Raw genomic sequence first — 13,017 nt, forward strand, 5'->3', positions numbered from 1 at the left:
AAGTTGATCTGGGCCATCAACTCCTTCTCTCCTTATAAATCTCCAGGCCTGGACGGCGTCTTCCCCTTGATGCTGCAAAAAAGTAGTGAATTCATTATTCCATACCTGATCTCAATATTCCAAAATAGCCTACAACTGGGATATGTCCCTAAAACATGGCGTGAAGTCAAAGTTGTCTTTATACCTAAAGCTGGTAAATCCAGTTACACAGAACCAAAAGATTTCAGACCTATCAGTCTAACTTCTTTTACACTCAAAACTCTTGAAAGATTAATCGATATACATATCCGCAGTTATTTAAGACCGGAGACTATATCACCCTTTCAGCATGCATACACAAAAGGTAGAAGTGTAGAAACAGCCTTACACTGTGCAGTCAGAACAATAGAAAAGTCACTTGTGGTTAAAGAATATACCCTCGCAGCATTTCTAGACATAGAAAAAGCACTCACTGATCTTAAGATAGAAGACACAGTCATAAAATGGATCGTGTGCATGTTAAAAAACAGACAAATAAATAGAGAATTAGGTGGGTCACATATAAAAATGTACGCATCTAGAGGAACTCCGCAAGGCGGTATTTTATCACCTCTTCTTTGGATTTTGGTGATGAATGAGATTCTCATCAAACTGAATAACAGCGGTGTCAAGGTTATAGCCTACGCAGACGATCTAGCTCTTCTAGCGACAGGTAAATACCTAACCACTGTAAGCGAACAATTAGAAAGCGCATTATCCAAGGTCAGTAACTGGACCAGGAGATGCGGTCTCAAAGTAAACCCCCTTAAAACAGAAATGGTACTTTTCACAAACAGAAGGAAAATTCCTCCTTTTGCAGTGCCAAAAATTGATGGCACCCCACTTAAGATTTCGGATAAAGCGAAATATCTCGGAGTGATCTTGGATAAGAAACTTAACTGGGGTCCAAACATTCAAGAAAGATATAAGAAAGCCACGTTTGCACTTTACTCATGCAATCGAATTCTTGGCAGAAACTGGGGACCAAATCCTAAAATAATCATGTGGATGTATACCGCCATTGTCAGACCCATTCTGACTTATGGCAGTTTAGTCTGGTGGCAAGCTCTGGAGAAATCCACGAACTTGAAGACCCTAACCAAAGTACAGAGAACAGCATGCATTAGCACTACGGGGGAGATAGTTTTTTACTGAAAAATGCTATGGGCTCCCAGTACTCACCGTTTTGCTGTTGCAAAACCGCTCCAATGTCCGTGTTGGACGCATCAGTCGTGATGCTAAGTTTTGTTCTGCAAACAGAATGCTTTTTGTTGATGGAGAATTGTACAGCGGCGGTGGTGGATCGTGGTGGCTTCTTCTGATGTTGGCGGAAAACAAATTTCAACGTGGCGGTTGTGGCTTGATCAGTTCCGGTGGAGGTTTGTCAGGTGAAAATTTAGTTGGCGGATTTTTGAACGTGTTGTCCTAATGGTGTTTTTGTGGCTTTGATGGTGCTGGCAAATTTGTTCGACTTGGCGGTGGTGGCTTGGATGGTGCTGGCAAATTTTGTTCGACTTGGCGGTGGTGGCTTGGAAGGTGCTGGCAAATTTGTTCGACTTGGCGGTGGTGGCTTGGCGAGTGCTGTGGTAGTAGTGTCTTATTGGGCCAAAAAAAAATTTTCGTGGCGGATGTTAGACCCTGGTAGCGCAGCGATTTTTTTCGCAGGATTTCAATTGCCACACACTTAGCAACACCCAATATCGTTGGTTGACGCACAATGAAAAAAAAATCGTGCTTGCACGAACAGCTATGATTTTGCCACACCCAGCGACACACAATTTGAGCAAAAAAATTTTGATTTTAAATCGCTTAGTCCTTAAAGCGACGTCGGGGTCACCAATATTGTAAATGAAAAAAATGTTCTTTATGTTGAATTACAATTAAATTTTAATATGGCAAGAAAATGAGAACTTATAAAATATGGCGCGTGGCCGACTAATTCTATGCGCAGTCAGATTACAATTAGTTTTTCTTTATAAAGTGATAATTCACAATAGTGTGTTGCAGGGTGCGCAACCTTTACATAAGAAAATGAAATACAAACGAATTCTCTCTCTTCTTATTCATTGGTGCTGCCATCTGTGTGGGGTTTGTGAAACACGTAAGTGAGTCTGCCACTACAAGGTCCACTCCAACCGCAGGGCTGGAAGCAATCCTTAATCTCACTCCCTTAGATCTATTTGTACAAGAATTAGCAGCAAACAGCGCCCTACGACTCAGTCAAACCAACATTTGGAATACTAGTCAAAACGGCCACACTACGATCCTTTCTAACTACGTTGGCAACAACGTAAGTACAGATTACATGACCCCTTACTTAGACTTCAACAAGTCTTTTAATGTCAGTTTCCCAAACAGACAAGATTGGGAAAACAGTGTACCTTTCTCAAATGAGTCGACTATCGCCATCTTTACTGATGGTTCGAAAATGAATACTGGGGTTGGTGCAGGTTTTTACTCAGAAAACCTTAACCTTGCCAGTTCTTTCAGGCTCCCCGATCACAGCAGTGTCTTCCAAGCCAAGATATTGGCAGTGAAAAATGCTGCTAAACAAATATCCATGATGGCGATATCACCTGCTGACATCACCTTTTTCATTGATAGCCAAGCGGCAATAAAAGCGATTTCTGCCACCTTAATCAAGTCAAAGCTTGTTTCTTGCTGTCGCGAAGAGCTTAGGGTTCTTGGTATGCAGCATAATGTAAGACTCTGCTGGGTTCCCGGCCACAGTGATGTGTTCGGCAACGAAAAAGCGGATGAGCTTGCAAGGGAGGGCTCAGTTCTTGATCCCTCTCTCATAGACCATAACATCAGAATCCCACAATGTGAATTAAAACGAAATATTGTCAACAATATTTCACAAAAAACAAATGAAAGATGGAACCTCCTAGAATCCTGCGGTCACACCAGGAAACTATGGCCGAACTTCGACGAGAAAAAATCAAACAAGATCTTACTACTTAGTAAACCTTCCTTAAGATCCCTAATAGGCATCTTAACGGGACATAACCTACTAGGATACCACAAAAAGAAAATGGGGCTTAGTACGGATGATCTATGCAGAGGCTGCGGCAATGAGGACGAACAGGAAAATACTGTTCACTTCCTCTGTCACTGCCCAGCACTCTGTCGCACTAGGAAAAAATTCTTAGGAAACTACTTCTTTAATGAATTAGAAGAACTTTCGGAACTTTCAGGCAATAGCCTACTGAACTTTGTAAAGTCCTCCAAATGGCTCGAACAGCCATAGCATTCATAGGTTATCACTTTTTCATGAAGTTACAATACTTCAGGGTATCACAAGGGATCTACATTGATCTAAGTGTGACGGTAACAAGATCAACTGTCAGCCCATTTAACCTAACCTAACCTAATGAAAAAAGTTGATCAATTCAGGGTAAATCCAATACTGTATCACTTTGTAAGTCTGAATGTTTAAAAAATAATTGACGAATGGTTAATGTTTCATAAATTAATTTATCACCAAGTCCAGCCACGTAAAAACAGAAAATAAAGAGGTTTTTTTTAGAAAAAAGTAGTTTTGTAACAGGATGCTTTCGGCGGTTGAGATATCGTAGGGTCTTTCCGAAATAATAACACTCTGACACCACAGGATAATTTGAGTAATTTTATTGAACAATCGAGGATGAATAAAATAACCATGTTTGGAACTACTTCTATTGAAAGAGTATTATTATTTCAGTCTGCGACTAACTACTCTCTAGAGCAGTCGGTTATATTCTCGATTGAAATGTCTAAGACGTGCGCTATATGCAATATTTCGATAAATAAACGATCTAAAAGTATTGAAGTTATTGAATGTGAATTATTCTGTGGCCGAACATTTCATAAAAACTGCGTTGCTATTTCCGACAGTGATTATAAATCACTATTAAATCAAAACTTTTTTTGGAAATGTAATTCGTGCGCAAATTTTAATTTCTCATCATTTCTCAATAATTTCCGTGATCTCTCTAAGACTGTTCTTGATATAAAAAATGAACTTTCTTCCTTAAACTACTTCTAAATAGCAGTTCGCCTCCCCGTAAAACGGCAAAAAAATCAGAACTAAGTAGTATAAGTGCAACAACTGAAAACAATGAGATTCCTTATACTCAATTAACTGATTCGATCTCAATTCCAACATTGCCTCTTTCATTTTCTGCTGCTGCAGCAGCTGCTGTTCGATTACATGCATCAACATCTTCATCAACATCATCTTCATTACCATCATCATCAAATTCATCGTCATCATCATCATCCTCATCATTATCGTCTTCGTTACCTCCTTCATCATCACTAGCCTTAACAAATCTATCAAATGCCTTTCTACCTTCTCTTGTACCAATCAAGGAGAGTTCTCCATATGTAAACATCAATTCGCAACATGTACCAACTAACAACAAAAGTGTGTCAAAAATAAAAAAAATTTTTGGTAGTGACCCGTCTTCACTTTGTGCTCTCCCAAATATAAAATGGCTTCATTTGTCAAGATTCGATAAAAATACTAAATCTAGTGACATTGTTGATAGTATTTCCCAAAAAACAAATATTCCAAAAGAAGAGCTAAAATGTTATGCTCTCATTAAAAAAGATGCTGATTTATCAACTCTTAAATTCATCACTTTTAAACTCAGTGTACCCACTCATAAACTTTCTCTAGTTCTTGACCCGTCTGTATGGGGTTCCTTTGTACAAGTAAAGGAATTCATCATACATAAAAAAACAGAGAACCCAAACCCACCGCCAACAACAATAAATGCAAATGCACCTCCACCTACAAAAACAATTTCAACTGCACTTCCACCAACAATATCATCACCATCACCGCCGCCTCCACCACCGCCACCACCACCCCCAACACCACCACCGCCAACACCATCACCTCCATCATCAGCAACAAACCTAGCCGTACAACCATCTCCGCAACTAGAACACCCGCCATCAACTAATTGACTATCATCTTCTTCACCACCATCGACACCAATGTCCTCCCAAAAACCTGTTGTCTCTGTTTTGTCATACTCTCAAACATCAAAACAACCATCTTCGAATGATTTTCTTTTATATTATCAAAATTCTGGTGGACTTCGTACTAAACTACAACAAATACTTCTTTTTTCTTCTTCTTCGCAATACGACATAATCGCTCTTACTGAAACCTGGCTTAATAACAATCACCACGATGCCGAGATGTTTAATAATAATCAGTATGCTGTTTTTCGCAAAGATCGAAATTATGATTTACTTGGTTGTGAGAGAGGTGGGGGAGTTCTTGTTGCTGTGCGCTCTATTTTTCATTGCACTAAAGTTGAGTTGCCGTCATCTGTTAATTCTCTTGATGTCGATCAATTAATAGTAAATATTAAATTAAATTGTATAAATGAACTTTTTCTTATTGTTTCTTACATTCCACCAAGTAGTTCATTTGATTTATATAAAGCTCACATTGAAAATTGTAGATTTATTCTAAAAAGCCGTAAAGAAAATCAAAAAGTTATTATTATAGGTGATTTCAATTTGCCGAATGTTAAGTGGATTTTTGATCCTGATGAAAAAATACTTGTTCCTTTTAATGTTATATTTAATCATGATTGTGAAGTTGTTGATACTTTTGCGCAATTTGATCTTAGGCAACTAAATCATTTCCATAATTCTTTTAACAATGTGCTTGATTTGGTTTTCGTTGAATCAGATTTGCGCGTTAGTATAAACAACTGTATGGTTTCTCTTTTTCCTAACACAATTCATCATGTCGCTTTCAGTTTGCATGTAGAATTTTATGAATATTTTTCAGCTGAATCTCTCGGTTCTAAATTTAAATATAATTTTGCTAAATCAAATTATGATTTAATCAATAATCTTCTCAATGGAAAGGATTGGCAGGCATTATTTGTTGGTGCAAATTTTGATGAGTGCTACGATTCATTTTTAAAAATTGTGAATGATGCAATTGCATTATACACACCTAAAATTAAAATAAATAGCGCTTCAAAACCTGTGTGGTTTAATAAAAGATTAATAAATCTCAATAATAAAAAAAATAAGGTTTATAAGCATTTTCGCAAATCAAACAATGACCGTGATCTTTACAAACAATATCGATTATTGCAAAAGAGTTTTGATACTTTGAATAAATTTCTTTACAATCAATATCTATTATCTGTTGAAAGTGAATTAAAATCTAATAGTAAAAGTTTTTGGAAATTTATAAATGCTAAAAAACAATCAAATGGTATTCCTAATCTAATGCGTCACGATGGCATATCATCCTCGGATCTTACAGTAATTTGTAACTTTTTTGGTAAACATTTTCAATCCGTTTATTTAGATAGTAATCCAAATATAAATATCGATAATCATTTTAATAGCGTTGATAGTTGTCTGAATATTGGAAGTTTAAATTTTTCAATTGCTGAAATTGAAAAAGCTTTATCTACGATCAAAGTTGACACAAGACTTGATATGGATGGAATTGCACCTATTATTTTACAGAAATGTTCAATAGTGTTTGCTGTTCCTTTACAAATAATTTTCAATCGATCTCTTGAAAGTGGTGAGTTTTTAAGTACGTGGAAGCGTTCTATCATTACACCAATATATAAATCAGGAAATAGGCAGGAAGTTTCAAACTACCGCCCTATTTGTAAGATCTCTACCGTTCCAAAAATTTTTCAAAAATTGGTTTATGAAAAATTAACTTCAATGGTTAAACATGTTATCTCTCCTTGCCAACATGGGTTTATCGCTGGTAGATCTACCAGCACCAATTTAACAATTTTCTCTAACACCATTTTAAACGGACTTGAAAAGGGTTTCCAATTCGATGTTGTATATACAGACTTTTCCAAAGCTTTTGATAGGGTGAACCATGATATATTACTTATGAAGTTGAATAAAATTGGGTTTCATTCAAACTTGCTGAACTGGATACGGACATATTTAAAGGGTCGCATTCAGTTTGTTCGTATTAATAATTTTCTTTCATCGCCTATCAATGTTACCTCGGGTGTGCCACAAGGAAGCCATCTTGGTCCGCTTTTTTTCTTGTTATTTATCAATGACATTCCCAATGTTTTTTAAAATTCTAGATGTCTAATGTATGCAGACGATTTGAAGATCTTTCGCTGTATAAAATCTGAACATGATTGCATATTGTTGCAAGAAGATCTTCAAAAATTATCAAATTGGTGCTGGATTAACTCCTTCTTCTTCTTCCTTTTTTTTTTTCTCAGCGCTGTTATGATCTCGATGTCGAGGGGATCATAACCTTCCCACGTTACTGCTTCACACTAGTGATCCGCCTGTGGGGTTCGCCGGGTTGACCTCAGAAATCGGCGGCAAGCCTCCCGGTTTTGTATTGTTCCGTTTCTGAGGCCAACTGAATGCTGGTGTTTTTGCATTTGCTTGTACCAGGAGTTTTTAGGCCTACCTTTCTTTTTATTTCGTGTTGGAACGTTATATGATATTGCTTTTTTGACGGGGTTCTCAGGATCTCTCCTTTGAACATGGCAATACCAACTGAGTCGGTCGTGTTCAATTTTTTGGGAGATGGTATTTTTAACATGAAGGCTTCCTCGGATCTTCGTACTTCTAATTCTATCAAGCTTTGTTACTCCTGCTGTCATGCGAAGCATCTTCATCTCAGCTGCCGTTAACTTACTCTCATACTTTTTGTACATTGTCCAACATTGTGAACCGTATGTGAGTGCTGGACGCACAACTGCGGTGTAGAGCCTTCCTTTCAGCTTAGGGGGCATTTTTCGATCACAGAAGATAGCAGAATTTTCCCGCCACTTCATCCACCCTACGCTTACGCGATGATTGATATCGTCATCACAAGTACCTTCGTTATTTATCATAGACCCCAGATATTTAAACTTTTCACACTTGGGAAGCACTACATTATTCAAATAAATGTCTGGAATAGGCCTGTGTGGATCAGAAAATGGGCAGCATAGGTATTCTGTCTTTTTCGCGCTTATGCGGTACCCACTACCTTCTAGAACATCCACCCATACATCAAGTGCTCGTTGCAGGGATATCGGGTCTTCACTTATGATGGCTCCATCGTCAGCAAAGAATAACTGATGCACTTTTGGGTCCGTCACTTTGCCTTGAAGCAGGTAATCAAGAACGGTAATAAAGAGCAGAGGACTCAAGACGCTTCCCTGGTGTACACCTACTGTGATTTCGAATTCTTCGGTGACTCCAGCTGCACATCTTACTTTAGTAACTGCTCCATCATACATGTCCATAATTATCCGCACATAGGTTTCCGGAACTCCTCGTTGTCTGAGGGCCACCCATATCAGATCTCGTGGTTGTCGATCGAATGCTTTTTCAAAATCAACCAATACCACATGCAAATCCTCCAAGGAATCTCGATGTTTTTCCATAATGATTCTGATACTCTGGATTGCATCTGTGGTTGATTTACCCGCAACAAACCCGCACTGGTCATCAGATAGCCTTGCTGGATTAACTCCTTACACCTAAATATTGCTAAATGTCAAAGCATAACGTTTTGCCGAAAACGTACATCAATTAATTTTTCCTATAGTATAAATAATACTTCTCTTTCTATAGAATACTTATGATAAAAACTTCATTAATGTCTTGATTTGTAGAAAAAATGCTATTCTTTGTACCTGCATCTAACCCTTGAAAGATAACCTACGTCGAATGTACGTATGCAGTTTTTGTGTTTTATTTGATTTATGCAATAAAAAATTAAAAAAAAACTCCTTTTCTTGTATTGTACTATTAGCATGTATGTACCTAACAAATTGAGTTAAACTACGAATTGCAGAGAGAAATTTATAAATTTATTCTTATGAAGAAATCAATAATAAACAAAAATATTGTTCATAAAATTGCCAGAAAACTCACAGATTTTATGATATTTAGGAAAACCTGCACCAGGTAAAATCTCTAAAAAATGTGTTTTTTTGCTTTAGTCAAAAATGGATACGAATTAAAAATTTATTTTTGAAGTTTTCGGGATATTCGGTTTTCTGGATTTTTGGTTTTCGGGATTCTGGGTTTTCGGGATTTTGGATTTTCGGGATTTTGGGTTTTCGGGTTTTCTGGATTTTTGGCATTCTGGAATTTCGATTTTGGGATTCTGTCCATCTCCCCATCTCCCTTCTGTTTCTTTATTCATTATTACAGTCTGGATATTCTCCATAAACTATTTTGTCTCGTCGGTCTATTCCTTTCCATATCAGTAGTAGTTGGTGGACCACGGCGTGGGAAAATTTTGGATGGGATGTATGCCCTTGAATTCGTTTGAGGTCACGGCGCGGCGGTGTTGTTTAATGGGTTTTTAATGGGTTTGTGTTTGAGGTGGCCGCCTTGGCGCCGCCGCCGCTGCGCTATGGGTACTTGTGGAATTTAAATTTAAATTTAAAAAATGCATTGCCGCAGCGGAGATTTGAACCGGGAACCTATGGCGTGTCGGGTGTGTGACACTTGCACTAGGCTATCGAGGTAGTTGTAGTTTGATGCGCGAAAGTATCTTTTATGCGTACAAAAAAGTTATTTATAGAATCTTTTGGTATGCTTGCCTCCGCCGCTTGCTGCAGCGATGAATATTTTTTGAATTGAATCTTAATCCTATCTTAGCCTACACTGACATTTCTTGATTTCTTATCTGTACTGCATTGTTGGTGGCTGTCTGGATGCTCCCACGTATGGTGGATGTGCTGACGTATATGCGTACAAAAAGTTATTTATAGAATCTTTTGATATGTTTGCCGAGTAGTTGCTGGTTGTGAAAAATGTATTTGTGTGTGGTTTCGAATAAGAAATTTGGTTACATATTTGATTTAAAGGGGATGTTGATGCATTGAGAAAAAAGAAGAACATTTGGATTGTATGTAGCTCGATATTGGAGATTTAAAAAAATACATTGCCGCGGCGGAGATTTGAACCGGGAACCTATGGCGTGTCGGGTGTGTGATACTTGCACTAGGCTATCGGAGTAGTTGTAGTTTGATGCGTGTATAGCATATTTATGCCTACAAAAAAAAAGTTATTTATAGAATCTTTTGGTATTTTTGGTGAGTAGTTGCTGGTTGAGTTATTTATAGAATCTTTTGGTATGTTTGCCGAGTAGTTGCTGGTTGTGAAAAATGTATTTGTGTGTGGTTTCTAATAAGAAATTTGGAAAAAAAGAAGAACATTTTGATTGTATGTAGCTCGATATTGGAGTGTAAATTAAAGGGCGAAGCAGCAGACGCATCGGAATATGATCAATTGAAAAATGCATTTGTGGCGCCGTCGCCGCGTGCTGCAGCAATGAATATTTTTTGGAGTTAAATTAATTTGTAGAATCTTCTGGCGATGACTGCATTTTTTTTTTTATTTTAAGGTCGATGCATCTTGAAAAAAATATAATTTTTATGCCTACAATTAATCTAAAACTCAATTTTGTTTGTATTCAGTAAAGTAATAATTTATTTCCTTATGTAGGTATTGAGATTACATAGTTTTAGTTTTTCTTAAATTTCTTAGGAATCCATGAGTTGTGTTTGGATGAAAACCCAAGCCATTTAACAGATATCTGATTTTTTTCGTTTGAAGTACTTTTTCAATTAGGAATGTGTCGGGAAATTTCGTTTTTTGTAGTTCAAGTTCGTAGAATCCACCCCCTCCGAACAGCTTCAAAACGCTTTTTAAACAGCTAGGAACAGCTCCAAACCGCTTTTCGAACCGCTCCGAACAGCTTCAAACCGCTTTTTAAAACAGCTCGCAACAGCTCCAAACCACTTTTCGAACCGCTTTTCGAACAGCTTTTTGAACTTTTGAACTGTACATTTACACTGTATTTAGTTTCAGAAAACTATCAAAGCCTTTCCTATAACGACCTTTATTCAAAGACACATCTTTATCAATAACTAAAAAACCATGTTTAATGTTCCAACATTCTGCACATAATTTTTGAAATGTTGAAAATGACATATCTGAATTAACATGATCATTGTAGATATGTTTTAAGTTCATATCATCCTGTTTAAAGACAATTAGAAAATTTGCATTGTCTCTAATTAAATGTTTGGGTATTCTGGTATATGTCTGGCACAAATAAAAACTATCAATATTATGATGTCGCCCCATGCTAAAGTATGTTCGAATAGTGTCTTGTTTTTCACAGGCAATATCATCAAATATAAATATGGAGTTTGGTATAGCTTCTTCAGGTGGAATAACTTCACTGTTATTGGAAAAGACAATTAGAACCCCATATGCTTTATTGGTTGGACGGCTCTTCGTAGAAATTCATATTTTAGCTTTTGTAAAGATTTCGAATAAATATACATATATATTTTCAAATTTCAACCCATTTGGATGTTGAAGCAATGTCATCATTACATTAGTTTTTCCGCAATTTGAGGGACCTGTTATAAAACCTCTTATGCTATTGGGCAATAATATGCTTTGCTTTTTTGTTTCAATTCTTTTAACCATATCCATGTTTTCTATTGGTAGCCGATGTTGTTGTTTTATGAATCGCATGATGACAAAAACTAAATGATTTTCCCATATATATCAAGGTTTTATTGAAAAAATTTCATAACATTATTAGTGACCTTCGAACATCGTTGTATACCTAATAAAATGATAGATTTTTCTAATCAACCTAATAGTCAACGAAAAATTGTGAAAGGAGAAGGTTTATTAAATTCTGTAATTAATAAACTACCAGTTGAACTTCATTTACCTGGTTACCAATACTGTGGGCCTGGAACAAAACTGGAAGAACGTTTAGCTAAAGGCGATCCAGGGATAAACTTACTTGATCAAGCTTGTAAACAGCACGATATTTCATATTCCAAATTAAAGAATACTCCTGAACGACATATAGCAGATAAAATTTTAGCTGAAAAAGCCTGGCAAAGAGTTAAATCAAAAGACGCAGGTCTAAGAGAACGAGCAAACGCATTATTAGTCACCAACTTGATGAAAGCAAAAGTAAAGTTTGGAATGGGTGTAACTGATAATAAAACTAAAAAGAGCCTGTGTAAGCTCACATTTAACAAATCAATTAAAAATGTGGGGAAAATTGTTATGACTAAAAAACCCCACAATTTAAACAAAGCTATTAAAATAGCTTTGTCAGCGGCTAAGAGAATAATTAAGAGAAACAGAAATATTAAGACACCAAGAGTTATATCTGTACCTAAATCAGGTGGAGTAGTACCATTCCTTGTACCTCTGTTTGCAGGACTTTCAGCACTAGGTGCATTATCTGGAGGTGCTGCAGGTATAGCTAAAGCTGTGGATGAGACTTTTAATGCTAAAAAAGATCTAGAAGAAAAGAAACGTCATAATACAAAAATGGAATCTATTGCAATGGGTAATGGACTACATCTAAAACCTTATAAGAAGGGTCTTGGATTGTTTTTACATGTACAGCCAAAAAACTGTTAGATTCGCTACCCAAACGTGCATTAAATGAATTGGATATCATTCATTTTGCAAAAATGAATATTCCTCATTTTCGTGGTGTTTATATGCGAGATAATTTACCCCGGTATAAGCCATGGAAAAATGAATGTGGAATCGTTAATCTAGATTCTTTAAAAGGACCAGGAACACATTGGGTAGCATATTGTAAAAAAGGCAAACTAATTGAATACTTTGATAGTTTTGGGAATCTTCAACCTCCTATTGAAATAATACATTATTTAGGTTTAAATATCAAATACAATTATACTAAGTACCAAGATTTCAATACGTTTAATTGTGGTCATTTATGTTTGAAATTCTTATATGATTGTTACTTCTAATAAATAAAGATTATTTTTGAAAAAAATGTTCATTGTTTAGCTCATCGTCTTGGCATTAACACTTACACTAAGCGGGGAAACTTCCTATCTATCAGCCGAATATTTTCCACCATTATACTTGAATAGGGATTACGTTTGTGGCCTCGTAGATTTTCAAACATATAACTCAATTCCAAATGTGGATAAACGAAACAATTTGTTCCAT

The 13,017-nt window shown here is 36.5% G+C and overlaps 1 protein-coding gene across 1 annotated transcript; it reads left to right on the forward strand.

The window, feature by feature from the left end:
• Window positions 1-1,279: 1,279 nt before the first annotated feature.
• On the forward strand, window positions 1,280-4,974 carry LOC129906796 (uncharacterized). Its single transcript, XM_055982724.1, has 2 exons — window positions 1,280-1,437; window positions 4,050-4,974. Exons 1-2 carry the CDS (start codon window positions 1,280-1,282, stop codon window positions 4,972-4,974), a joined length of 1,083 nt encoding a protein of 360 aa, XP_055838699.1.
• The last annotated feature ends 8,043 nt before the right edge of the window (window positions 4,975-13,017 follow it).

The sequence above is a fragment of the Episyrphus balteatus genome, chromosome 1 (assembly GCF_945859705.1).
Source record: "Episyrphus balteatus chromosome 1, idEpiBalt1.1, whole genome shotgun sequence".
In the NCBI taxonomy this organism is placed as follows: Eukaryota; Metazoa; Arthropoda; class Insecta; order Diptera; family Syrphidae; genus Episyrphus; species Episyrphus balteatus.